The sequence below is a fragment of the Thunnus thynnus genome, chromosome 8 (assembly GCF_963924715.1).
Source record: "Thunnus thynnus chromosome 8, fThuThy2.1, whole genome shotgun sequence".
In the NCBI taxonomy this organism is placed as follows: Eukaryota; Metazoa; Chordata; class Actinopteri; order Scombriformes; family Scombridae; genus Thunnus; species Thunnus thynnus.
In genome coordinates this window covers 17,754,931-17,781,323 of record NC_089524.1, presented here as the reverse complement: position 1 = coordinate 17,781,323, position 26,393 = coordinate 17,754,931, and the positions used below count along the sequence as shown (strand labels likewise).

General features: G+C 41.2%; 1 protein-coding gene across 4 annotated transcripts in view; it reads left to right on the top strand.

Moving 5' to 3' along the window:
* The window catches only part of ttll7 (tubulin tyrosine ligase-like family, member 7), a 75,786-nt gene that overhangs the window by 8,434 nt on the left and 40,959 nt on the right, over positions 1-26,393 (top strand). For all 4 annotated transcript variants that reach the window (XR_010929264.1, XM_067596835.1, XM_067596834.1 and 1 more), the window contains 7 exons: positions 789-910; positions 3,777-3,844; positions 4,176-4,334; positions 8,336-8,552; positions 10,558-10,722; positions 13,960-14,118; positions 25,146-25,240. Coding sequence is in view for 3 of the 4 variants with exons in the window: in XM_067596835.1 (XP_067452936.1) it covers positions 789-910; positions 3,777-3,844; positions 4,176-4,334; positions 8,336-8,552; positions 10,558-10,722; positions 13,960-14,118; positions 25,146-25,240 (985 nt within the window). In the remaining variant the exon portion in view is untranslated. The remainder of the gene's footprint in view (positions 1-788; positions 911-3,776; positions 3,845-4,175; positions 4,335-8,335; positions 8,553-10,557; positions 10,723-13,959; positions 14,119-25,145; positions 25,241-26,393) is intronic.

Here is a 26,393-nt window from a genome sequence, read left to right as displayed (position 1 = left end):
AGAAGGGAATGTAAACTCTGGCCCTAAGGATGTCTGTTTAGTGAGATGTGTAAGAGAGGATTGATTATAGCTTTGTACTCAAAGACCCTACTGGTAACTGTAAGCATGGGCCTGCTGTGATGTAAACCCTCCCTGTTCCAGATAGTCCAGTCAACCTCTTGTTAACAGATTGATGAAGTCACATCGGAAACATCTTTTTCCTATTCAAGTGCCATCATGCAACATTAGGCAAGCCTTCTTCAGGTTTGTGAAGGCTTTCAAGAAATTAATTAATACCTCGTTTCGTTAGGGCATATGAATTTTTCATTACTCACTGAATAATGAATCATTGTTGGATTAATGTCCAAATGGGCTTGCCACCTATCTCTCATGCTATGGGGTTTCCATTGGGATTTGAATGCATTACAGACAATTAATTTATCTTTTTGAAGAGAGGCATTACGATTGGCTGCTCTGCAACCATTCCACGAATGGTAAATATTGCTGTGAGCTTTTTGATCTATAATCTCCAGGACTCATTCTCTCTTAATGTATGCAAAGACAAAATTTAAGCCTGCAAAATGTTTGAGTGAAACATTGATCTGTTAAGTAGAAATATTTGATTTGTGGATCCAAATCACATCTTGTTCTCATTTTGCATCAATATCAGTAAGTTGCTTTGCCATCATTTATATGGCCACACAAGTCCTCTTGGATTGTTAAGTCTAAAAAAAAAAAGTTGATTTAAATGACTGAATTGCTCATTCTATTAATGGAATATAAATCTTATGTGATTGTTTTCCACCCAGTTCGTATAGTCATCAACGAGATGGACTTTATCAAGACCCGGGATGATGACGAAACTGCCAACCTCATCTGGAACGACTCGGCCGTGCAGCATGAGAAAATTGCTGAGCTCAGGAATTATCAGGTACACTGCATGACTACCATGTTAAGTCAGCACACCTTGGTTGGGGGCACTAGCCTAGAGGTTAGAGAAGAGAGCTTATGAAGATAAGGGTGTCACATCCAATTGCTGCACTGAACAGGAAAATCTGGATCTTAACCTTTATGCTCCAATAAAGGTGCTCAGTGGGCAACAGCTAAAGACTATGATACTGATCAACTCCCAGGTGAACTCCCAGTCAGTTTGGAAATTAAATGTCTGTAGGAACACTTCTGAAAAGATCATGTGCTATGTGTTTAGCTGACTTTACACTGGTAAACAAAATGTGAAACCAAATAACCTGTCTGCACTAATGCATATCACTAGCAGGTAAGGTAAGGTAGGATTTTCCCCAGGGATTCCTAAGAGAAAAGGTGAAAGAGATCTCTTTGAAATGAAACAGTGCAGTGCCCCAGAAGAAAGAGATTTAAAGGATGAAAGAACACGACATCTACTTTAACCTTCCCCTGCTTAGAGAATTTTATCTAAATGATTTTCCTTCAAAGAAAGATGAATCCCTTGCTTCAAATACTCCTTCGCTTAGAGTTGGATAAACATGACACAATTTCCTGCAGATGCTTAGAACTTATTACAGCACAAAGCATTTCTAGATACGTTTTTTACACTCTTGTAAGGAGAACAAACCTGCTCCAAAGCTTCTAAAAGTGTGCACTGTAGTATGTTTAAATCTGAACTGTAACAAAATATTTATTCACACTTATACATGTTGTATATATTATGTCAAATTTTATAATAAGAAAAAAAATGGAGCGTAAATTCACCTGTCACCAGATATCCCAGGACAGCAATAAGCACATGCTACATGCACATGAAGAGGTTTGTTGAGAAATTAGAAAACATTACTTATTTTTTATTGACACTTGTCAATAAACATATGTGTGAAATTTTATAAATGATTGTAGTTAACCTTATCTGTCAGGTTATCATGTTCTCAAACTTTCAAATAACGGACAACACAACTTTTTGTATATAAAAACTTAAGAGTAGAGCAGAACCATTTCCAGCTGTATTCCTGAGGAGACTAGGAGGGGGAAATGAGATTATAAATTACTGTCATTTGTTATTTAACTCTAAAAAACTAAATGTGATCAATGTGCAAGATACCATTTTGCATGTTGTGTTTAGAAGTATCCAGTAATAAGATATATAAATCAAAACTAGATAAGGCAATTTGTATCAATTTGTTCCACACTGTTAGTATAAATTAAAACAGAACAGAAAGTATTATATGTTCACACACTTTACAGAAATGAAACGGTTTCCAAGAACAGCTTGGCTCAGGTTGCTTCAGACCATGAAGCTGCAGAATGATGAAGCTGAATCTAATCAGTTTCTGTATAATGTGGTGTGGACTCCCAAACCCTGCACCCGACCTTGGGCCTGTGGGGTCGTAACACACCATCCTGCCTTATAATACGTTTTTTGACCAGTGGTAAGTAGAGGTAAAAGAATAGGTACAGGAAAAAAGTGAGGAGAAAAGTTTGGCACAGATGAATGGTCAGTGGAAATATAGTAAATATCTGAATAAAATGAAAGGAAAGGAAAAAGATGATGGTGTGCGGAACACTCTGAATCTGTCCATCTGCTTTTCCTCAGACTGTGGGAGGTAAGAGAGAGACAGCAAATAAGAAAGAAGGGTGGACAGAATGAGAGGGAACAACAGAGCTTTCACAGAGACAGATGGATGATTGACAGGTAGACTGACAAGTTGTGAGCAGCAGGGGGTGGGGAGGCAGGTTTCAGATGTCACTAGTGATGTTGATAAGACAGGCCTAAACAACAAGGGTTGCTCTGAGTTCTGTGTACCAGTCTGAGAGTGATCTTACCTCTGTTTGACCTCCCTGTCCTGCTGAGTGAACTTGGCTGCTCCCCCTCAGCTCCAAGCGTTAGCCATCCATCTTACTGAGTGCTTATTTGATTAGACTGGGCACTAATGATCGATTAAATCACAAGCTAGTCAGAAAGAGTATGGCTTGTTAAGATAGGGGCAGCAAGAGTTCAGCTAAGTAGACTGATATTACAAATACTGTAACAGCTTAACGTGTAGCGATGTGGCTAATGCTTCACACAGTACTGGTGATTTGCCGTCAATTGTTTTCACTTGCTTCTTCGCTTGCTGTGGTGTTTCATAAGATAATTTCTCAGAAGAAAAGTAGAAGTCCCTCAACAATTGGTTTTGATTTCCCCTCACAAGCCACACCGTCTCGCGGCATTGGCATAATTGTGCAATCTCTTCCGAATCCCTAATTACGTCTGTCTCGTTTGGATAATAATCACGGATCCCTTTTACACTCTGCGTTCTTGTTTTTTCCCCTCCTCCTCTCTCTCTCTTTTAATTTTTTTTCCCTTTTTTCCTTTTAGTGATGTACTGTGAGAGTTTGCTGTCAAGTTTCAGTTCATACGAGCCTAATTAACGCCCCTGTTCAGGATCATTTGGTCAAAGAATACAGAAAACCCAGAGTTTTTCCTTTACCCCCCCAACCCCCCTTTCGGCATATTCAAAGCAATTCATTCAACTGTCACTGCAGGAGCTTGCGATGCAGAACCAATTACCTCGGCCCCTCAGAGTTGAGATTGATCTTTTTTTTTCTTGCCTCTTCCCTCCCCAACCTTTAAAGTATAAAAAAACATGGTAAACTAAATAAGGGTTGAGAAAGGTCTCAGCGTCACCTTTTTGTTTTGAGTCCGTAATTGGGCATAAATGTCAGAACATTGTAAGCTCACTTCAGGTTGCTGCCTTTAATGTGCTCATTTTTATGAAGGGGTGGGGGTGGAATTGAGTAGCGTAATGGCCCTAACAACATTATTATGTCTGCCTGTCCCTCTGCAGAGAATTAACCATTTCCCTGGTATGGGTGAAATTTGCCGCAAAGACTGCCTAGCAAGAAACATGTCCAAGTAAGTTTTTTGTCTCTCTTTGTTCGGGTTGTAGATGTGCATAAAACAAGAGCGTTTCAAAGCTAAGTGTTGAGCCAGCTGGCACTCTGAGAAGTTAGAATTGGGTACTTGTAGTACTCCACCATTTAAAGCAAGATAAGTATAAGACACTGCTATAAAAGCACAAATTGCATCTTTTGAAATACAAAATGCAACTAATAATGTTACTGCTGGAAAAGCACAGGAAAAAGTACAAATTCATCTAAAAGTATAAAATGTTGTTGTTAGGAAAGAAGAACAAGGTGTTTCTTGAATTTAATCACTTTAATCTCACACACACTCTTTGTTCCAGAATGATCAAGTGCCAGCCTCAAGAGTACAGCTTCATACCCAAAACTTGGATCTTCCCCGCCGAGTACACTCAGTTTCAGAACTATGTCAAGGAGCTACGCAGGAAACGCAAGCAGAAGACCTTTATTGTCAAACCTGCCAACGGAGCCATGGGTCACGGGTAGGTCAGAAGCTAGCAAGTGCCTTAGAGCAATCTAACACACTGACTATAAGACTGACAGGGGGCCGGGACAAGAGGGTGAAGGAGAGAACAACTTAAAGGAGAGGATAAAAAGGAAGAGAGTGAGTGAGTGAAAGAGGAAATTAGAAGTAAAACAAATAGAGGACAAACACAACAAAACAAGCCAACGAGAGGTTTGTGACCCTGACATGGGGGTCTATGGAAATAGCATTATGGCTGGGACCAGATTGAGTATTTGAGCTGAGAGGGTGTGGTGAATCTCATTGTTGGCCTCATTGTCCTCGATGGTCACACTCACCATAAATCAGAGGTTATCGCTACCAGTGGACACACACATGCATACACACATGGTCCCTGGCAGTTACTGTAGTTCCTTCCCTGAAGGTCTCTGCATGTGATTATTGGATTCCTTTATGAGGCACCATCAGCAGTGACCAGTCAGAGTAGAAAATGGACCAAGATGGCAGCTGCAGGGAACTCTGTCTCTCAATAGCATCTCTTTATCAAAAGATGGACAAGCTGTGGTACTGAATGCATATTTCATACTTTTAGTCCCATGGGGTAAGAGCCCATCTCAGGTTGTGATATCACATTTCCATGGTATGTTTTCACTACTCTGACAGTTGAAGACATGAAGTATTTAGAGAATCAGCACCAAATACAATTTGTCCTGAAGTGCAAGCAAGCGTGACGTTAACTCCTTAGACTTACCAGTTTATTAGGTATGCCCATAAAAAAGCAAAATCCCAGCATTCAAAGCAGCTTTTGTTTTTGTTGATGAAGTCAGAGAAGTGTTGATACAACTCAAGTTATTTTTGAGCTCATAGTGTTCTTTTCTTGGCATTATATTGAGAGGTGTTACTAATATTCACCCCAATTTGTGTAAATCAAAATAAAAATTAAGAAACACGCCAGAAGAATATGTAGTCCAACTCAACATCACAACTACAGTCTTAAAAGTGACCAAAGAGTTAAATCAACTCCCCTCTGTCACCATCAACACAACTGAACATAATATACCTGGATGAGTGTGGGGAGCCTCACTCTGTTTGATAGAGGACTTTGGTATTGATTTTGAGGCTCCTTTTGCTTTAAAATAATCCAGTTGGTTTGGTCACCTTAATTCTCCTGGCTGCCTCCCTTTGGAGGTGTTTAAAGGATGCACTGATTGGAAATAGACCCTTGGGCAGAGCCAAGACACGCTGGAGGGATTACATCTCATTACCAAGATGAGTTAATGGAAGTTAGGAAGCTCCCTGGGGAAAGGGACATTTAGGCTTTTTTGTCACCCAAACACTGATTGTTTGGGTGGCAAAAAACCTCGACTGTTTCATAAGATAAAATATGAGACAAAAGACAGGCCAAACAGTGAATATTATGATTTGGCCAAAATATGCTGTCTTCTGAAAAGAAATTTGTTTTTGCTTTGCACATTGCACATAGCTGATGCTGAAACTGCTCAGATTACAAAACAATTTTTAAGCATTCTTTTTGACTTTTTATTCTTTGAAAAAATATTATCCCTCAAGTGCATGTAAGAAGAAATAGTTTGGATTGCATTCATCACTGGCACCAATAGATGGGGATATTGAAGTACAAATAGCTCAGCGTGCTTCACCTCTCCCTCTAATTCTCTTTGAATTTGTCCTTTCTGGTATAATGTGAGCATTACTTATAACTCCATGCTGCACTAAGCCCTTATTTATTAAACAATAAAAGGCAGCAAACGCTGAATTATTGCAATACATTAAGAATATGAAAGATGATGAGTTTAGCTCGACCACTCAACGGCGGGTGGCTCACAAGATTAGATTTTTCTCTATTTTTTTGCATGGTGTGACGCGGCAGGAAATTAAGTTATATCTACCCCCTGTAATTTATTTTTCCGTCGGCCAACTAAATGAAGTTATTGTTTTTGTCTGAAGCGCAGCTTGTTATAAGGGAAGCAAAATAAAAGCGCGTGCGGGGCTTAAAAAGGTGAGATCCCCTCTGGTGCCAAATTAAATAGGCAGGGGAGAGTGGGCCGTGATTATCTGACACCCCAGCTCATCAATCATGTCGTCTTCTCCTCAGCTACTCCTCCTCGACTAACTAACACTGTTAACCCTGTCCTCATCATTCAGCTTGCTGTCTGCCTGTTAGGAGGCCCCCTCACATCGTCGGTCAGGATCCCATCAACTTCTCCCTGTTCTTTTCTGTTCAAGTGCAGTGATAAGCAGCCCAATGAAGTGCTGCCCTATAATACAGCAGTCTCAGTTGGCAAGAGCAAGTGGTGCTGAGGAGTGACTGATAAACCCAGAGTAACAACAACATCATGCTCAAGCAGATCTAGCTGGGAAGGTTTTATCTGAAGGGAAGAACTCTGAACTAAGACCTTCATCATAATCTGAAAGCCAACACCTGACCTAGATTCTCATATCTCCTCTTGGATTTTTGGTAAATAAAGCTTCCCTAGAAGCTCAGCAACAACGCTTCCATGTTTGTGCCTCATTAGAGCTAACTGAACTGGTGAATTATTTGGCTAAATTATAACAACATAGACTGCACTGTTCCCGGCATACTGTAAGTTCTGGCTGTGATTACACCAAGCCACAAAGCAGAGCAATGTTTGCCCTCTGGTGGCTTGGTGCCACAATATCTCAATAGTTCTAACTGTACTTTTTGAACAATCAAGTCTTTACATCTTGACCAAATATTGTGTTTGTGTGTGTGGTGTCTCTGCTTGCATGCGTAGAATGGAGCCTTCCAGACTGTGCATGCAACCAATTTAGGAAAAGTCCGCCTTAACTATGAGTGATGGTGATATAGGTCAGTCGCGTTGCTTGTACATAGTGGGAGATTGTTTAACAACGACCCCTCACCCTCCCTACACACACATACTTACACCCACATACATATGGACAGGCATACACACTCTCACACGCAAAAAAGTTTTGAAAACGTTGCCCCTCACTCTCGCGTGCACAGTCACATGGATGCGCACAGACTAAGACAGCTCATTCTTGAGTACAGCTAGCAATGGTCTGCGTACTATAAGGCCTGAGTGCCAGTGACATGAGACCAAAGCAAATGAATTAGAGGGGAGGTTGAATCGAAGCGCAATGTCTGCTCCTATTAACCCACACACAGCTGAAAGACCCTGCAACAGCATTTGATGCACTGTGCCATTCAGACAGAGTGGAGTTTGGCTTTAGAAAATTACAATGTTCTCCAGATGCTTGCAGAGTTTTGCTCAGACAAACCAGCATTTGTGTTGTACCTGTCTGTTTTTTGTACATTTATTTTTCAACTGTTTTGTTTATAGGGCTAGGTAATGAACAGAGTAACAAAATTTTTGGAAAATCCTATGCCCCACAGAGCCAAACAGCTTGTCCTGCTCAAACTAGACCTGAGGCATGCTGAGTGCACTCATTTACATATGTTTTCAGTGAACGCTTTGTAGCAGTGCAAGGTCACATGAATACCATCAGGGCACCATATCTCTGACCCTTTCGCTCTTAAGGGCTAAACGACTTTAATGTAAATTAGACTCATACCATGCACAGTAAGAACATATCTTCTCCCTCCAACTGCATCTATTGCTCATTTAGAACGTTATGCTTATTACCCATTGCTTTAAAAAAAAACAGAAGCAGGGCAAAGTCAATCTTGGGATGTAAAGATTGAAAGTATCACCAGAATAGCTAGATGTGGTACCCCAGAAATATCAGAAATATGTTCTCAATGTTCCTCAATGACATTGAATGAAATGAAATAATGTGCTGAAACTTATAAAATCTGTATACTGTTTGGCTCAATTTTTTGCTCAACATGTATATAAGACAGTGCCAATGTCATCAGTCATGTTCACGGTCCCTGCTGTGCTCTCATCTATCATTTTTTTAATTATCTTTTTTGTCTTTCCCATGCCATATTTTATTATGCTGCTGACGACACCCCAATTTCCCCCCTGAGGATTAATAAAGTTTCTGTCTATCCAGGATCTCGCTTATCCGTAACTGTGAGAAGCTGCCAGCCCAGGAGCACTTTATCGTTCAGGAGTACCTGGACAAACCCTTCCTGATGGAGGGCTACAAGTTTGATCTGCGCATCTACATCCTTGTCACTTCCTGTGATCCGCTTCGCATTTTCCTCTACAACGACGGCCTGGTGCGCATGGGTACTGAGAAGTACCACGCACCCAGCGAGGCCAACCTGGTGAGTCAGACACACATGGCCATATACACATACCTTGTAGCTAATAACAATACATGCATCTTTGTCTGTGTACTATCTGTGCACAAGGCCAGTTTGATGAGCTGTAAATGTATATACAAATGATTTCTGTTCGAAAATACAAACAGTACTTAGTGTATGGCCAGTTAGGTGAGTCAGAAAGACAGATGAGATAGAAGTACATACACAGAACAATGTGTTTGCCATGCACTCCCTTGAACTGGAGTCACGGGCATGTACAACTCAACATAATGAAAATAAGATACACTAATACACAGGAGGACGGAGTTAGGAAAGACTATAACTTCCATATGATCACAAAAACATGTTCTCATGCACACGGTTAAACGATGTCCAAATGCAGAAAACTGCAAGGCTGTATTGCTCAACACCTCCACCCTCACACACACACAAACACACACACACACAGAATGTGCAGGCATACTGTATGCACACAGCTGAGCGTAAATGTCCACATGCCAGATGTCCCCTGTAATATCAAGCCGCTCATATTTGCCTTGAGGTTCTGCACCTGCTGAAGCACAGTCTGTTGCTGATGATGGGATGTATACACAAACACACACACACAAACACACACAAACACAACAGCTTCCTATCAAGCATGATGCTTATCTACACACACACACACATAGACACGCCGCACCCCTCCTGTGACACAAGTGTGTATTGTCTTACCCAGTCTGTGACACATGATGGAGTGAGTCATGCCATGGAGATGGATGTTCAATCCCACAGAGAGTGGCTTCCAGACAGCCATCAGGAGCTGGAGTGGCCTGCGGTCACAGCGTTATTACCTTGTAGGCTAAGGACAAGGATGTATTGTCTTCAACTGTGAGAGATAGTGTTTAAAGAGGGGGGATACAACAGGGTTTACACAATGGCTAGTAATAGTCAACCACTCGATGATGCATTTTAGCCATGCACTGTGGGAACTGTGGTGCACTAGCGCTCTGACTCCTCTTATCACTGAATGCTTGAGAGTTTAGTGATGTATGATTGTAAACTTGCTCTGCTGTTGACTCATTATCCGTCATTCCCACAAGAGCATCGCCTGAGAAACATTTTAAAATACAACGTTGATAATTCCCGTACAGCACAGCAAGCTGTTCTTTATTTTTTTTACTGCACCATTTCTTACCTCCTTTAGTTGTTGCCAAGGGGGCAGTTTGTGATGCTTTTGCTTTTGCCTTTTATTCTTGTCTAACCATATTACTTTGGAGAAAATGTTTTACATTACATTGTAGGTATGTGCTCTGTAGGGATAAAAGCACGAAACACCCTTAAGTATGTTGTTATCTGTGATGATTATCACCACTGATGAAGGTATAATTAAAGTTAAGAGCTACATCATAGGTACCATAGCTATTTAGGTACAATATACAATATGTACACTATGTATGAAAATTACATTTCGTTGTATTTGGTGTTGCACTGCCCTCTCCCATGCTTCAGTGAAGTTATTAGTAGTTATTTGTATTATGGTATGGATGCATCTGGGAGTATGAAGTATGTGGAAAAAAAGCTTAATTTCTTCATCAACTTAGTTAATAAAGGAATCTAGGAGAAAGAAGAAAAGAATATTTTTTATGCAACAACGATCAAAACATGCCATCTGGTGATAATATGATCTGCGATTGCTATGACATTGGATTTTTACTATGGTCAGAACTTATAAAGAAGGTCATTTACAAGTACGCCAAAAACCTTTCACTCATTTTGACCACATATAATCGAATTGTTATTAGATGTACTCTATTTTTCAATATTAAAGAAAAGGGCAAGGCTTATTTTGTTATCATTCATATGACAGTAGTAATGTGTCCAGTGCATTTAGTATCTAAAATCGTCCTTTTAGATCTGTTTCCATGTAAGAGCTATCTCATAAAGTTGTTGCACTGCTGTAAAATTAAATAAAGTTAGTAAAATTGTTAGTCAACATGCTAATGTCTAATGCTTGTCTTCACAGAGCCAGCTCTACATGCATCTGACCAACTACTCAGTCAACAAACACAACGAGAACTTTGAGCGAGATGAGACCGTGGACAAAGGCAGCAAGAGATCCATCAGTTGGTTCACAGAGTTCCTCCGCACCAACGACTACGACGTGGCCAAATTTTGGGGAGATGTCTCTGTACGTGGGTAGTCTACCCAAACACATGCAAACACAGATACACAGTTACATGCAGACATATCACAACAGATGTGTGCTTCCACCAAAGAAAGGATGTTGGGTATGATAACAAATACACCACAAATGCAAACAACACATGCATACATCCGCAAGTGTAATCTGTAAGCGAATACTCACATATACACACTAACCAACTAACCAACACACGCCTGCACACAAAACACAAGTGGACCAGTAAAGGTTTGATATGATTTGTTATGACAGTAATTCAGTGAGCTTCAGAGCTTTGTTTAACTTCTGGAAGAGCTTGGTGAAAACATCATTCCTTGAGGGTGAGCTCTTCCTATCTGGCACTACTCCCAGCTCATAAAACACCTTTACCTTGTTCATTTTCTTTTATCAATGTCTGTTTGGATGATTCTTTTACTTCCTGAAGCTGATTTGTTCTTCTTACTTACAACACACTGTTGTGTGCCCTTTTGTCTTACTCTTACTACTCTGAGTTACTCATTTATACCCATTTCTTTAGCCCTGGTGCTGTTCTTTTCTGTTTCATTCTTCTTGACCTTGACTTTTAGTCCCTCTGTCTTTAGTCATTTGGGTTGTATAGTCCCTCAGTGCTTGTTCTCTGTCTCTGTGCTACCAGCATGCAACCACAAAATCAAATCTCATTGGTTATTATACTCTGCTCAAGGCAATCTTTTATTTCTTCTTTCAATCAGATTTCTCTTTTTTATGTTTCTGTTTAACAAAGCGGCATTTAAGACAAGGTAATGTGGCCCGTGCTTTACCCGATGGGTTAAATTAAGTAACATTTCCTCGTTCTTAGTCCTCTCTTATCCATGTTGTACAATCTCTCTGTGTGCTCCATTTTGTCACTGCGTTAAAATTTCCCCTTCCTTTCCTTCACTTCTGATTCTTTCTCTCTCATCTGTCCTGTCCCTCTGTGACACACCAAAGCGTCACCCTCTGACTTAGCCAGACTGCTCTCTTCCTTTGCTCTCTTGGCTTTTTTTCTGCCCTTTCTTCCGAAGTTGCCCCACTTTGGTGTTAGTGCTGTCAGTTCGCACTCACACACCGTGCTTTGTTTCAACTCTGTATTTATGCTCTCTGCTCTCTGCTCACTCTCCTCTCTCCTTCGTTTTTCATCTCTCCTTTTACATTTTGTTCCCGTACAGACATAGCGAGCTGCCCTGACTCTTTTTGCCAACAGTCACGGTCAGAGTAAGAGTCAGACAGTTCGTTTGCCAGAAAGATTGTCTGTGGGGTTTAAGAATGTCATGTTTTTTTTTTTTTCATGTGAAATACTGGCATCTATTTCATATTGCAGTATTATTGATGAGGGGCAGAGTATCCAGGGTTTGACCAGCAAATCTGCAGCTTTTTTATATGGGTGTAATTTTGAGAGCAGTTTCTGACTACAAATGGGTTAGTTATGGATTTTATATTTGCTAATACACACACACTCTTGCAAAAAAATTCGAATAAAAAATATAGTTGGGCAGCAATTGTAGCTTGTAGTTTAAATGCGTGGCCTTGCCAAAGACTAAAGACATGTCTGTTCCTCTTAGTTTGCTGGTCAGTATGAAATAGTTACACTTGGTCAATTGGTATGGTACTCATTTGAGGGCCATTAGTGATCCTTTTCTGATCCATTAGATCTACTCGGAAACAAAAAAAAGTAAGAATTTTTATGCCACTTGGAAAAATAAAATATCCTAAGTGATCATCTTTGTCCTACAGTTAATACAGTTATCAATTAAAATGCAGGGTTTCAGAAAATAGCTTTGAAGAATTCTCATGCATATATTTATATTGACCAAATAATAAATCACTTTAGTGGATTGCAGAAAAATTTGACACATAAATGCTTACATAAAGGCAACGAGTTCTTGCCTTAACAGAGAAGCATTATACGCATTACTATCTGTATGTACCTTCTCATTCACTTGAATGAGAAAGTGTGTCCAGACTTTTGACTGGTACTATATATTCTCCATATTGTCAGTGATACTACAATATCAACTGAACCAAGGAACCCCCATCAGGAAAAGACCTCACTATAAGCACCATTGTTTCACAAGTGAAAGATGCTATTAAAACAGAGATTAAATGAATAAATTTTACCTGCATGCACAATAGTTGAATTAATGTACAAATGTATGCAAGTGAAATTTAAAAAAATACAAGGATAAAAATTTTTTAGAGGCTTATAAAACAATTTAAGCTCAAAGCTAACAAAAGACAGGCACACGTGCATACATGTACACACATGCAAAGTGCTAGGCAGTAGCCAATGCTGGGGGCTCGGGATAAGGAATGAGTTGATGGGGGGAGGGACAAAGACACGCAAACACATACACACCAGCCAGTGCAGGGGACTTAGGGCAACAACAGAGGTAGTGGGAGCAGGTGTTTGTACTGTGAAGCCTGTGGTTCGGACGGGGGGATGGATGGACAGATGGAGGTAGGTGTGTGAGCGACAGACAGATAGAAAAGGGTGGCGGGGGGCTGCCGCCTTATCAGGCCAGGGCCAGACCACCGTACCCCTCTCCTGCACCCAGCAGTCAGACTGGTCTGGGCACACTGCAGGCCAGCAGCACTGTGTGGGGCTTGACTGGTGGGAAGCTTTGTGCAGAGTATGTGTGTCAGAGTGAGTATGTTTACCCCAGTTGCACAGTGGGAGTAGGCAGGCAGGTAGCAGCCAGCAAACATAAGTGCAAACATGCACATGCACACAGATTGGGAGCCACTAGCCACACAGATGGACCACCACCAACGTTGGAATAAGTCTGTGTGTGAGTGAAATTCAAAAGATTCTGTGCCAGTAACACTTTGTGTATCTCCTTGGCTTTCAAACTGCCAGAATGTCTTAAAGCACAGGAAAATTGTCATTGATTGTGTCGAACTACCTCTGTTTAGACGGTCTGTAGGTTACAGGTCTATGTGTCATGATTGCTCAATTGTTTACTTATTATTACTCCATTGAGTCTAGTTCTAAATCTAAAGGTACTGTTATTAGTCTGCAGTTGCAACCTGCAATTAAAGTTGGACTTGTAATTGTACCATTTTCAGTTTAAGACCTTTAATCAGGAACTAAAAATTCCAGCCTGTGGCTTTTAAGGATGAATGAAACTGACTAAATAAAAAAGTGAGATTTTTATTCTTTCTTTGTGTCGGTTCAGCTTGGTGATTCTCGCTCTCTCTCTCTCTTTGTGTTCGTGTATGCCCTGCCAGGAGCTGGTTGTGAAGACGTTAATAGTGGCTGAGCCTCATGTACTGCACGCCTACCGCATGTGTCGCCCCGGCCAGCCACCAGGGAGCGACAGCGTCTGCTTTGAGGTCCTGGGCTTTGACATCATCCTGGACCGCAAACTCAAACCCTGGCTACTGGAGGTACAACTCCGTATGTGTGTGTGTACTTGCTGTTGCTGTCAAAAACCGCATTTAATTTTTTTTAAAATACAAAAGAGGTGTTCTTATGATATTTAAAGGGAGACCTTTTTTACTAATTTGTTATTTTCTATTTGCTCTAAAAAGGTAATTATAACACATTTAATTTTAAAAATAATTGAGTATTTTGAATTTTCATTTTTAAACAATATTTCATGTAATTTCATAAAAATGTTTTTGTATTCATAAAAACACTGGAAAATTCTGAATGTGCAGTAGGCGTCATACTACTGTACTTTATAAAATTGTATTTGAGTGTGTGTGTGTGTTCGTGTGTGTCAGAAAAAGAATGGCCGCAGTCTGTGGAGTTTCACCTGTCTATGCTGCTACTAAAGTGACAGCGGCTCCTAAACTGAAGTAATGTGCCATCAGCTTGAGAGAGGAAGACTCTGCCTCACACTGACAGAAAGCATAAACACACACTGATTTTGCTTACACACTCTCGTCCCTGGTGCACCGAAACACACACAAACACCCGCACAGTCTCAAGTATGTATTTATGCACCCCCGAACACAAGGAGAGACACATTCCTATATAAAATCAAAGGAACTTACAAAGTCACAAACATGCATGTACACACTCTTATTTAGGCAGACACACAACCACAAACGTACAAACACAGTTACATGCACGTGTGCCTTTATATACACCCACATATAGGTGTAGAAATAGAAGCATGCACAGAAAGCCAAGACAAAGACACCTCTTCCTCTTCCAAAGGCACACACACACACACACACACACACACACACACACACACACACACACATATATACATGCACGCACATACACACACACACACACACACACAGAGGCAGGGTATGAAAATATAGGTCAGGGCGGCAAGTTGACTAGCAAGACGCCCGCCCCTCATTCAGTGTCAGTCTCTCAAGTGTCAATCATTCAGGAGTAGGATTCTACTTCAGAGTCCACTCCAGGATTTCTGTCTCACTGTTTTGATGTCAGCCAGTCAGTTAAAGCGTGACCTAAATCCTTTAACCCAAAGTGGCTGTGCGCCTTTTCCCCCCTCTTTTTCCACAAATTGTCTCAAAAATGGGAAATGCCTTTGGGATAATTGTTTGTTTTTCCCTATCATGCCAACCCAAAATAAATCTTGCAATTTACAAAAGCCTATGATTTGGAGGAAAAAAAAAAAAGAATGACATTTGATAGTCGGTTGGTGTTTTCAGAAGAGTGATCATGGAATTAGGGTGTTATAATTACCCTACCTGACTCTTTTTGTGTGACTGAGCATTTGTACTATATGACAAAAGGATGTACAATAGAGAGCCAGAGTGGTGTTCCTTTTGACTGCTGTTGCAGTGTGACAGTGAGTGTGAGTGTAAATGTGTATGAGACATGGCAAACAGCCGTGAATGCAGTTGTTCCACTCCAGCGGTAATGATCCCCCCTGTGCTACTAGCAGCTCTCTATAACTCTCATCAATTAACATCCCACGCACACATACACACATACACACATACACACGCACAACCCTGATTCTCTTTCACGCAACATTTACAGCAACAATCATTTATTTCCAAAATTCAACTGATTAGACAGGGGATAGTTACAAGCATAGAGACCCCTTCTCAAATCCTCACTGCGCAGGCTGTCAAGCCTGAAAATAACTTTATTACCACTTTAGCCTGTCGATGTTCATTCCTATTCAGCAGGGACGCAACACGCAGCCGGGCCCATAGGCTGGTTGCCACAAACCGTACCCTATGGCAAGCCCTCAGGTCCAAATTAATTTTTTCAGCAGATCACTGCAACATTTTGTGGTAAATTGAATCTATTTCACCGTATTTCACCATTTTTTTTTGTCACTCCCTTGAGTTCCAAAACAGTAAAAATTGTGTCAGGAATTGAAACATAATCTAGGTCTCACAGGTTTGTTTTGAATCTGTGGACTTCACCTCTCAGGTTTCCTTATTGGTGTCACTGTGAATTATGTGTGCCACGCCTCGTTGGGGCTTTACCCAGACTGCTGTTCCGACTGTCTTCCTCTTTTACTCTTTAAAACGTCAAAGTTGGTTGTTGGACATGCAAACTTGCAGCCAGGAAATGAAAGTTCAACCTGTGTAAACTGAAAGCCAGTCAGATACCTGAAAGCTAGATGGTATCATATATAAGAAACTGTCAAATGACATTAATCCTGCCTTTTGTATTTGTATTTTTGTCTGCCATTTTCTGAGTCCGTGTAGGAGAATACGGAGGTAAAAGGAACATGATTGCCTCTCACATCCTCCAATTATACCCACAGAAAATAGTCAGAATTTTGTTTTTTTTTACTAGACAAGGTATTTAAAATTGTGCACCTCCAAACTCCTGTGATTAGAGGACATCTTTGCTTTTATCTTGGTATTGTAAAAAAAACTCTGTTCATGACACCATACACAGGCTCTTTTTAAGCAGACAAGCACAAAGAGAAATTGTTGCAAATATGCTGATAACGAATACGGATACTCACAGACCAGTGCACACCTGCCAAATAGCTTGTCACAGGGGTGAAAACAGAGAAGGCAAGAGTGATGCTTCTCAAACCAAGGCCCGGCATCAAACAGGCACATTGTGGTCAGCAAGTATAGAAAGGAGAGAGGAGAAAGAAAAAGGAGAGAGACAGGCTTTTGTGTGATCCTTATCTCAATTCATCAGGGTTTTCAACACAAGTTTTACCTCCTATTGACATTCAGACTATCAGCACTACATAGGCGCGCACGAACATACATGCACACTTGCTCAAATGGCGTAACCCGAGACGTTCACTTTCATTAAACCAGCCCAGACAGCATCTGTGACTCGTATAGGAAAGGCGTTTCATTGAGCCGTGATCCTCACTTCACGCAGACACACACACACAGACACACACACACACACACACACGCGCGCGCGCGCGCGCGCACACACAGACTGCACAGACTGTGGTTTGTATTGTCAGTGCCAAGGCATTTGCTTTGAGGGCTTCATTGAGTGTTTTCTTTGTCTTTCGAGAGCAAAATAAAAAAATAAAAGCATAACAAACATGCAAGGAAAAAATAATCAATGCAGAAATGCACATATATTCATTTTAGTTCATGAACAGCATCATGACACTGGCTTTACTCATAAATTCTGCTAGCATGTGGTGTTGTCTTCAATTTGGGGTGTGTGGGGCAAAGAGAACAGCACGCGTTTCCAAATCCAGTGTAAGTCATAAGGAGTGCATTTACTCAGTGGCAAAATATAGCAGTGGGACAGCATTATCACCCCTGCAACACCTCCACCCCTCTTTCTCTCAAGTCTATCCAGGGCCCGTGTGCTGTAAGCCGGCATGACAAATAATGTCAAATGGAGTGAGGAAAATGGGAAAAATATTACTAGAGGTTCGGTGGGTGATGGGCGAGGAGAAGAGGAATATATACACAAAAAATGCTCCACCCTTTATATCTGAAACAGAAACCGACAAAGAGCACAATTGATCATTCTCATGAGGTCCCGATGGGTGTCCATGGAACCCAACACAAGGACTGGTGGATTGAGGCCCAGCCTCATTATAGTCTCCGGCTCACTTCACTTTTTCTTTTTCTTTTTCTTTTTCTTTTTTTTTTTTTTGCCGTTCCCCCCACACACAGTATAAAAAAAGCTCCAGCTGGTCAACTCTAAATAAGAAGAAACAAGTGTTTGTAGCGAGCACGAATAATTAGAAACCTGCCTGGTCTGTGCGAAGCTGTCTCTTGTGCTGGGCTCCAGGCAGCTCAAAGGCTTGTCGGCTTGCTTGTTAGGGCCACAGTCAGCGTGTAAGGGTGCTAAACTTGATTTGTGCTGCGTCAGTGCATGCTGTGTTTGAATGGGTACATAGGTACAGTACGTATGTTTGCTCTGCACTATGAACATACATGTGCGCTACTACTACAACCAAGAGTACTGGTGTGTCTGTGTTTTTTAGTGAATGCTTCTACTCTATGTGTGTGTGTGTCTGCATGTGCATGTATGTGGCTATGTGGTCTTTGTACCTCGGTTAATAGTCCTCTGTAGTGTGTGTGTGTGTGTGGGGGGTTCTGATCTGCCTACAATCAAACTCCAGCCCGCAGCTCGTGTTTTTATCCAGCCAGAGACGCAGGGAGGAATCCTGCTCAAAACACACAAATAGACCAATTTAATAAACAACACAAAAACGTGATAAGAAGATACCTCTCCTGCCAACTTTCACTGTGTTTTACATGTCAGTGTTGAGATCCCACCGGACACCAGAGCTCAAATGAATATTGATGGCTGCAACTTAACCGCCATCTCGCCATCCATCTCTTCCCGCCTTTCTATCCCTCCTGCTACTCAGGACGAGTTGTGCAGAGTGATTGGCAACTAATGAGGCGGGCATGGTTAGGTCAACCGTGGCACGGGTTTGTTTGTGTCTCAGTGTGTGTGTGTGTGAATGGGCATTACGACAACAGACCAACAGACTGCATCTGGACTGTTCCCCCAAGGGCGGTGATACTTCACCCCTCCGTCCCCCTCCCCTCCCTCCCTCCCTCCATCCCTCCTTCCCTTCCTGCAACTTTCCCCTGTTTCAGTGCTCTGTCCCCGATTGTTTCAAGATGAGTTTGGTTTGCCTGTCCCTCCCTCAGAGCCAACATAATCCAGACTTCCTTTTCTTTGAGTGCAAATGTACGTGTATGTGTGTTTGTGTTGGGGGTGTGTTTGTGGGGAGTAATCTGCGATGGCAAGTGTAAACAGATGCCACGATACACACATACACATAGAAACCCACACATGGATTTTTTTTTTTTTTAATTTGCCTTCCTCTCGATACTCACACAAAGACACGAACTGCAAATGAATTACAACTGCTGAAAAATACTCTTAATTTTCCTGCGCAGAAAAAATAGTAGCTCTTACTTATGTAACCATTCAACTGAAATTCAATTTCATCTGTGCGGAATGAGGTGGAAATTGTTTGTTCTTATAGCTTTTCATAAAAGTCTAAAGAGTAGCCATTTAAAGTGTTGCTGTTTTACTGGGAGTTTTGGAAGAATGATTTAGAGGTTAGCAAGCTTTTCAGATATTTCCTCAGGAAATTTAAGACATGTTTTCTAACCCCTACAACAGTCTAGTGGAACATTATTGCGTTTTCATGGTGATTATGGAGGAATTTACTTGCTACCTGTGCTTGCTCCAGTCATGATTGAATTTATGATTTGTATTCCCGGGTGAAAAAAATGAGGAGAGGAGAATACATACAGTTTGACATACTCAATTATCTTTCAGAGTCTCTCTTGCCCCCTTCCACCTTTCATTTTCCTTTTGCCTTTGATTAATATGTGGCACTTAGTAGGATTCATTCTTATTTAAATGTCCATGGATATCGTCCTTAGCTCTGAGGGAGTGCCTTTCCCCTTGTGAACTCTAGGTGGCAGTAGTTACCTACAAGCCGCTCTTTGGCTTATAAAAGGTTTATTAAAGAATAATTAGAATGATGTATGGGACTGTCTGTCTCTATCCCCATCCATTTTCCCCCAACATGACTATTTCATGGAATAAGTATCAAATTAGGAGTGCACAGGCCTCGTATATGGGGCAGTTGAAAACACACCCCAACATTTAGTCATTTATCATCAGGCATGTATGCGGCAGTACCAGTGTCTGTGTGTGTGTGTGTGTCTGTGTTTGTGTGCGTGCATGTGATTGAGATGGAAAATATACAGTACCAGTCAAAAGTTTGGACACACTTTCTTATTCAAGTGAATGGGAAGGTGTGTCCAAACTTTTGACTGGTTCTGTATATTGCATGTTTATGAGTGACATATGGAACTGTAGTGTGTGGTTATGTGTGTGAATGTGTGAGAGACTGAAAAAGAGGATATATTTTTGCATATCGAACTGTCCTCAAGGACCTCAAGTATGTTTTATTGATGTGTCCTTGCATGTTTGTGAGTGCTTGATTTGGCTTTAAGTGTGGCCACGCTTACCTTTTCTGTGCACCTTTGAAGCACCTTTTACTTTTTGTGGTTGTGTCTGATTGTATATCTGTGTGTCTTCAAAAAAAAAAAAAAAAAAAAAGCAAGTCAGGTTGACTAGTGGCTGAGTTGGCCTGCTCACTCCCAGGACCTTTACTAGCAGCTCAGCATGCTCAGCTCAGCTAGAGTTTCCCTGTGTCCGACTGGACCACTAAAAACGGCACGAAAAGAACAAAACAGTGATTGATAAGACGGCTGAAACAAGAGCGCGACTTAACAGGGCGGCCAGCTGTCTGTCTTTCTGTCGCTCTGCTACTCATGCTTCCCCCCCCCTCTCTCCCTTTCTGCCTCCCTTTATCATTCCACCATTGTGCAGCAACAAACACTCCATTCTGACAGCGGTTGAACTGTGCCGATACCCTCGAGTGTGCGTGGCAGAATGGGAGGCTTGTCAAAGCAGTGGTTGTTTACACTCTGTCAGGAATAATAAGAGGGGTTCGTTTTTCTGAACCGATTAATCACGAGCAGCCCTTGCACTTGTTTGACGAGTATTCCAGACACAGAATAGATGTCGATGGGGGGAAGCAATTTGTTGTGGAAAGAAAGCAGCTGATTGTTGCTGATCCATTGCTGTTGCTATGTTATTAGGGTCGGTGTGACACAGCAGAGGCCACAGACACAAACTGTTTGATGCCCGCTACATTTTCAACAATGAGTGAGCCGTATGATCATCGGAGAGGATTTTTTTCTTACTGGTTTTATTTTCAATTGAAATTATCACAATGAAGAGGAGGACGGAGTTGCAATCTGACCAATGGGCATACCATAGTATGAAGTGAAATTGACTATTCTCTGTAAGTGTGCAGGAGCAGAATAATGGCCTATGGCTATGTAATAATAGTGTTATTGTTAAGGTTTGATCTCGCTGTATAACCATTACTTACTTACCGGAAATACTTCAGCAATACACTACATTCTTACTTGCTCAGGAAGGGGGACACACATTAGCAGACTGGCCCTGCATCCGAATCAGAGGGTCAAGAGAATTTCCCACTCGGAAATTAATAAACTATATCAAATCAAATAGGTTATTCAAAATTTGCTAGTTGCACTTCATCCCCTCTGTTTGTACTCTAGGACCTGCAATAAAGATCACTAGAGAGACCTGCAGTTCACAGACAATTCAAACCAAATGGACATTGAAAAAATGTAATAAGGCCCCCTACCACAATCTTTATTTCACAACCTCTGCCATAAACATTGGCAGGTTACTTGTACGTCAAAGTCACACACCTCCAGGTGCAGAAAATAAAAGGGTCGGTATGTTTAATTGAATGATCAGAAGAGGATAAAACTGTCCTGTGAAAAGTTACTGACTGATATGTTCTTTTCCTGCATTCTGCTGTTTGGCCAAGCGATATTTGGGCTACACTGATGCGATGCTGATGCTGAACCGAATCAAAGTAAAAAGGAGTGTCTAATCTTTTCATCTGACATTTTTATTGAATGCGTCTTGGAGCAACTGAGGGCTTCTTTAAGACCCTGCCAGAGTCACTTAAGGAAATCAGAGTGGGGGTTTTGGGAGCCTGCAGGGGTTCATTAGGACCAGACTAGTCCAACTTCCTCTGCCAGAGAGAAAAAGGAGAACACAGAAACAGAGAGAGAAATGAATAAGACAGAGGTAACGACCAGAGAGTGAGGGCCAGCAAGCAGGGGGGGAGGCACAAGTGACCAGAAAACGGGGTGAGAGGCAGCAAGAAACAGAGTGGGAAGAGAAACTAACCAGAAGAGGAGGAGTGCGACAGGCAGAGAGCAGAAAGAGAGAGACGAAAGATTGAAGGAGAGCAAAGAGAGACAGCAAGTGTTGCAATGCCAGTCTACCCTGTGACAGCTTGACACCACAAATCAAACTAAGAAATGAAGACAAGTAACGAGACAACCGTCGCCAGGATCACTGCCAGTCTGGCTGTTACCTATAGGCTACAGCGCACTAAAGCCATACTCTTTTCATTGTGGCTGTCATATCGGCGAGTGCTTAAATGAAAACAGACCTCTTCCCTCTTTTTCTTTTGTAATTTTTTTTTCTTACTGTAGGTCGAAGCGTAGCTCTGTCCTCCTCAGCACACAGAGGAATGTATTGTAAACTTCTTTCTATTGAATGAAAGAGTTGGATAGGGTCTCTGTTCCTTTTTTCTGCTTTGCGCTGGAGGAGATTCATCAACAACCTCCCCCTCCTTCTGATAGATTGCTGTATAGAAAAACTCAGGTGGGTGCTTGCATACACCGACAAAGGCACGCCCATACCAACCCACCTCATGTTGGTGTAGATTTAGTTGCTAACTTGTGGTATTTGTGGATCTATGCTCTGAAGTAGTCGAAGACTCGAGCAGTGATGGCCCAAGAGGCTCAGAGGAGGTTGTATAGATGCTTCAGGGTAACATAGAAAACTTCAGCTTGGGATTTCTCAAGGTTTCTCAAGCTTGTGTGCTCTTATTCACCTATTCCCTACTTCACACTTTTGCTTTTTTAACAACTTCGTAGGAGTTTCAGTGTCTGGCTGAAGGACAATTTGGGAGTAACTATTGATGTAGGAGGCAGCTTTACTGATGCAGTTAAGCCTGCCTAGATTGATCCAAATGGATGGTCATTCAGTAGTTACCACTTTTTGGGCTATCTGCCCCACAGCTGGAAACACAGCCAACACTGTGGCTCTCTCAGTCCTTGGAAGCTTGGTTGTGGTTGTGAAATATTATCTTAAAACACTGTTCCCAAATCTGCCACACAGCAGTAAGCACCTTTGTGTCAGGATTAGTAATGGCTAGTTCAGAAGACGGGGAGAGAATGAGGGATGGAGTTTCTAACTGCTACCCCCGCAACCCTTGAGACGCTTTGCATGTCTTGGTAAAGGAGCTTTCGGGTTTTGTTGCTTATTTTCTGCCAAAAAATCTTGATGGTTCCAAATGTCCTGATGTTGCACACCAAGCTGTTTTCTTTTTCTTTTATTTCACCGCTTTTTACCGACAATGCTGATTGGCGGGTAGAATGGATCTATAATATACTATAAAGCCTCTGATTGGCTCAGTGTTGCTCTGTGACTGAAATTACGATTTGTGATTAGCTGTCGTGCTGCTTTGATATGTTCAACTGTATCCAACTGCTTTTCTCTAAAGGAGGATAGGAACAGGATGAATAATGTTTCTGACACAAATACTCACTCTGACTGCAGATTAAGGTTACTGGGAAGGATAAATTTCCAGCTACGTTTCCAGACTTATTAGCAGTGATTTTTATTCATCAAACAGATACATTTTGGCATTTGGCTTATGTGTAAACGGATTCATGTGCAAGTATATGTAAATGCAAAATAACAACAAAAAACAAGTAAAAGTCAAAGTAAATATCATCAATCAAGTAATTATTTTAGAGATAATGAAAGTGAGATAATGAAAGCCAATAGACTACCAAAAGATGAAGCAATATTTGTGCAAAGTAAGGCAGACATTATAGTAACGTGACAAAGATAATTAGATGATTCCAAACACAAAAAAAAGGGAGTGATGGCATGTTAAAACAATATGGCTAAGTTAACAAGTTTCCAACTGGTAAAAACTTATATGCCCTTGTATACTGTATAAAGATATATTTGATAAAAAACTTTTCCAGAGAACCTTTTAGCAATTATATATACATACTGTATGTTCAAATCAGTAATAATGAAAAATGACAGCAGCTACACTGTAGGTTTAAATATAGCTTCCTCGGTTCCTACTGCCCTATACAGGGTCCTACCTGGATTATATTTTTATCCTAATGTTATCAGGCCATTGTCTGCACCTTGCTAGTGGATGAGGTTCTGTCTAGTGATACAGTATATACTTTTACATATCCCTTTGTGTTGAAGACATTCATCCACAATTCTCACATGTACTTACTTTTGCTCAAATGTATGGTGTATTTGTTCTTTTCAGACAAATACACCTTTATTAAGGCTATTACAAATCTAATGACATCAAAAGGTGCCACCCGTCCTATTGTTCCCACATGGAAAGAAAATCGACAGTTTGAGCTTTTGAAAGACGTTAGCAGGGGACCTGACTTATCTCAACAATCAAGGTTTATCAGCCTGAGCCAACCTTTTGGTGAGCATCTGTTGCATTGTCATTTGAAGTCACCTCATAGGAAGACACCATTCCAATCACAGTTGCCAGTTCATTCACCCTACCTGTGCACTTCTCTCCTTTTGCTGGTCCTTTTGTTGTCTCACACAATCTCTTTCTCACCTTGGGAGAGAGACAGAGGGAACATAACAAAGAGCAAAAAGGAAGAATTGATTTGTTGTGTCAGGTATAATAACTGATATCTGAATACCTTGCACTGGTACTGGAAATTGTTCTGTTAAAAAAAGGTAAGCCGCTCTTGAATTTTTCCCCAGGTGATTCGGGCTTTTGTACCTCAAATCACAGGTGGCTTATTCTGTTCTCACTCAGTTGATTCTTTCTGAGTGTAGTTGATTGTATATGATGGCATTGAGCTGCGCTGTAGTAATGCGCTGGGGCTCACAAAGAGATTATTGATGGCAGTGGTATGGATGGGTGTTGCAGTGCCTGGCTGTGGTTGGCATACTTAGGTTACAGAGTCATGGACCGCTTACTGTGTTTGAAAGGGCAAGGTTACTTATCGGGTGACACTTTAACCTACACAATGTGTGCATGCATTCAAGCGTGCAAACATACCCTTTTCTTCATGCACCAGTATACACACATCAGTGTTAGACAGGATTTATGCCTAGGCAAAGGCTAAGCATGCTAAAGTGTCCTTCAAAGAGAAAAAAACCCTCCCCTTGCATCTTTCTCCCTTCTTCTTTCCTCTTTCCTCTCCTTCTTCTGGGAACAGATCTCTTTTTTCCAAAGATGCCCTAAATCTACTCCTGTAATTGCATAGCGTTTCTGTCTGCTGAATTCACAAGAAAGAAAAAAAAAAATGAGATGAAGTAAAATATTCTTTGAATGTTTCTCTCCCCTTCTCTCTGGCAGATCAATCGAGCTCCGAGCTTTGGGACTGATCAGAAGATTGATTACGATGTGAAGAAAGGGGTGCTGCTCAATGCTCTCAAACTCCTCAACATTAGGTACTGTTCTCCACCATCAGACACACATGAATTCCATCTAGGGCCCCATTACATTTAAAGTGCAGAGGCAGGCAAAGCTTACGTCAAACACTATTTTACAGGGCTCTGAATGTTTGAAGATCACAATCGATTCTTTCAGTTTTTCTTTATTTGTCAACCCTGAAGACTCTGAAATTATTTTGATGCAGGGCACAATTCAGCCTTCATCTTGTTTTGGTTTCAGACTGATGACACACGAGTGACACTCGTCTGAAAGTAACAAGACATTTTAGCTTTGTACAAAAAAACGCTGTCCTTGTAAAAATGTGTATTGGTGTTGCTGTGGTACATACAAAAACAGATAATGGCCATGGTACAAAGCTATGCCTTTATTGTGCGCTTTGTGCACCCTTCAATCAGACATGCTGTGTGTGTGTGTGTGTGTGTGTGTTTGAATATCTAATGTTTACCTGTAAGTTATATCTGTTCCATTGTTTACCCTGCTCTTTATATTTACAAAAGCTTCATGCAATGCTCTTTTTCTTTGTTTTGTGGGTGTATTTATTTGCCTCTTTATGTGATGCATTCTTTCACTCTTGTGTAATGTATGTTTTTTATATGTAGTGTGTGTGCTTGTATATGTGTGTGTTTGTTGGCATGCTTTTCTGTCCCCTGGCTGTCCACTGATTGATCATTGTACACCAGACCTCTGGATCTCTGCTCTCTTTTTCTCTTTCACTCTCTGTGCTTGTCCTCCTCTTACTGCTCTAAATATAGTCTCAACTCTACTAGACACACACACACACACACACACACACACACACACACACACACATGCACACACACACACACAAACACACAATGGATCAATTACATGCAGCACCATAGATCTAGTTTGGCCAAGTGTGGTGCGTGGTGCAGCCATCCCACATAAAAACTCACTTCATCCTCCCGCCCAGCTTCAGTCAGCACAAACAAATCTCTTATCAAAATGATTTGTTTCATGGCTGATGTTTGCTGTGTTCCCACAGATTAAAAGGGGAGATTTGATTATTTCATGACAAATAAATTGTAGGGGGCCTTGAAAGGCGACGGGGAGCTCTTTCCACTGGACAAACTGCTTATGTTCATGCTGGAGTGAATAAGGGCTTTGTTCTACCTTGCTCACTTTCTC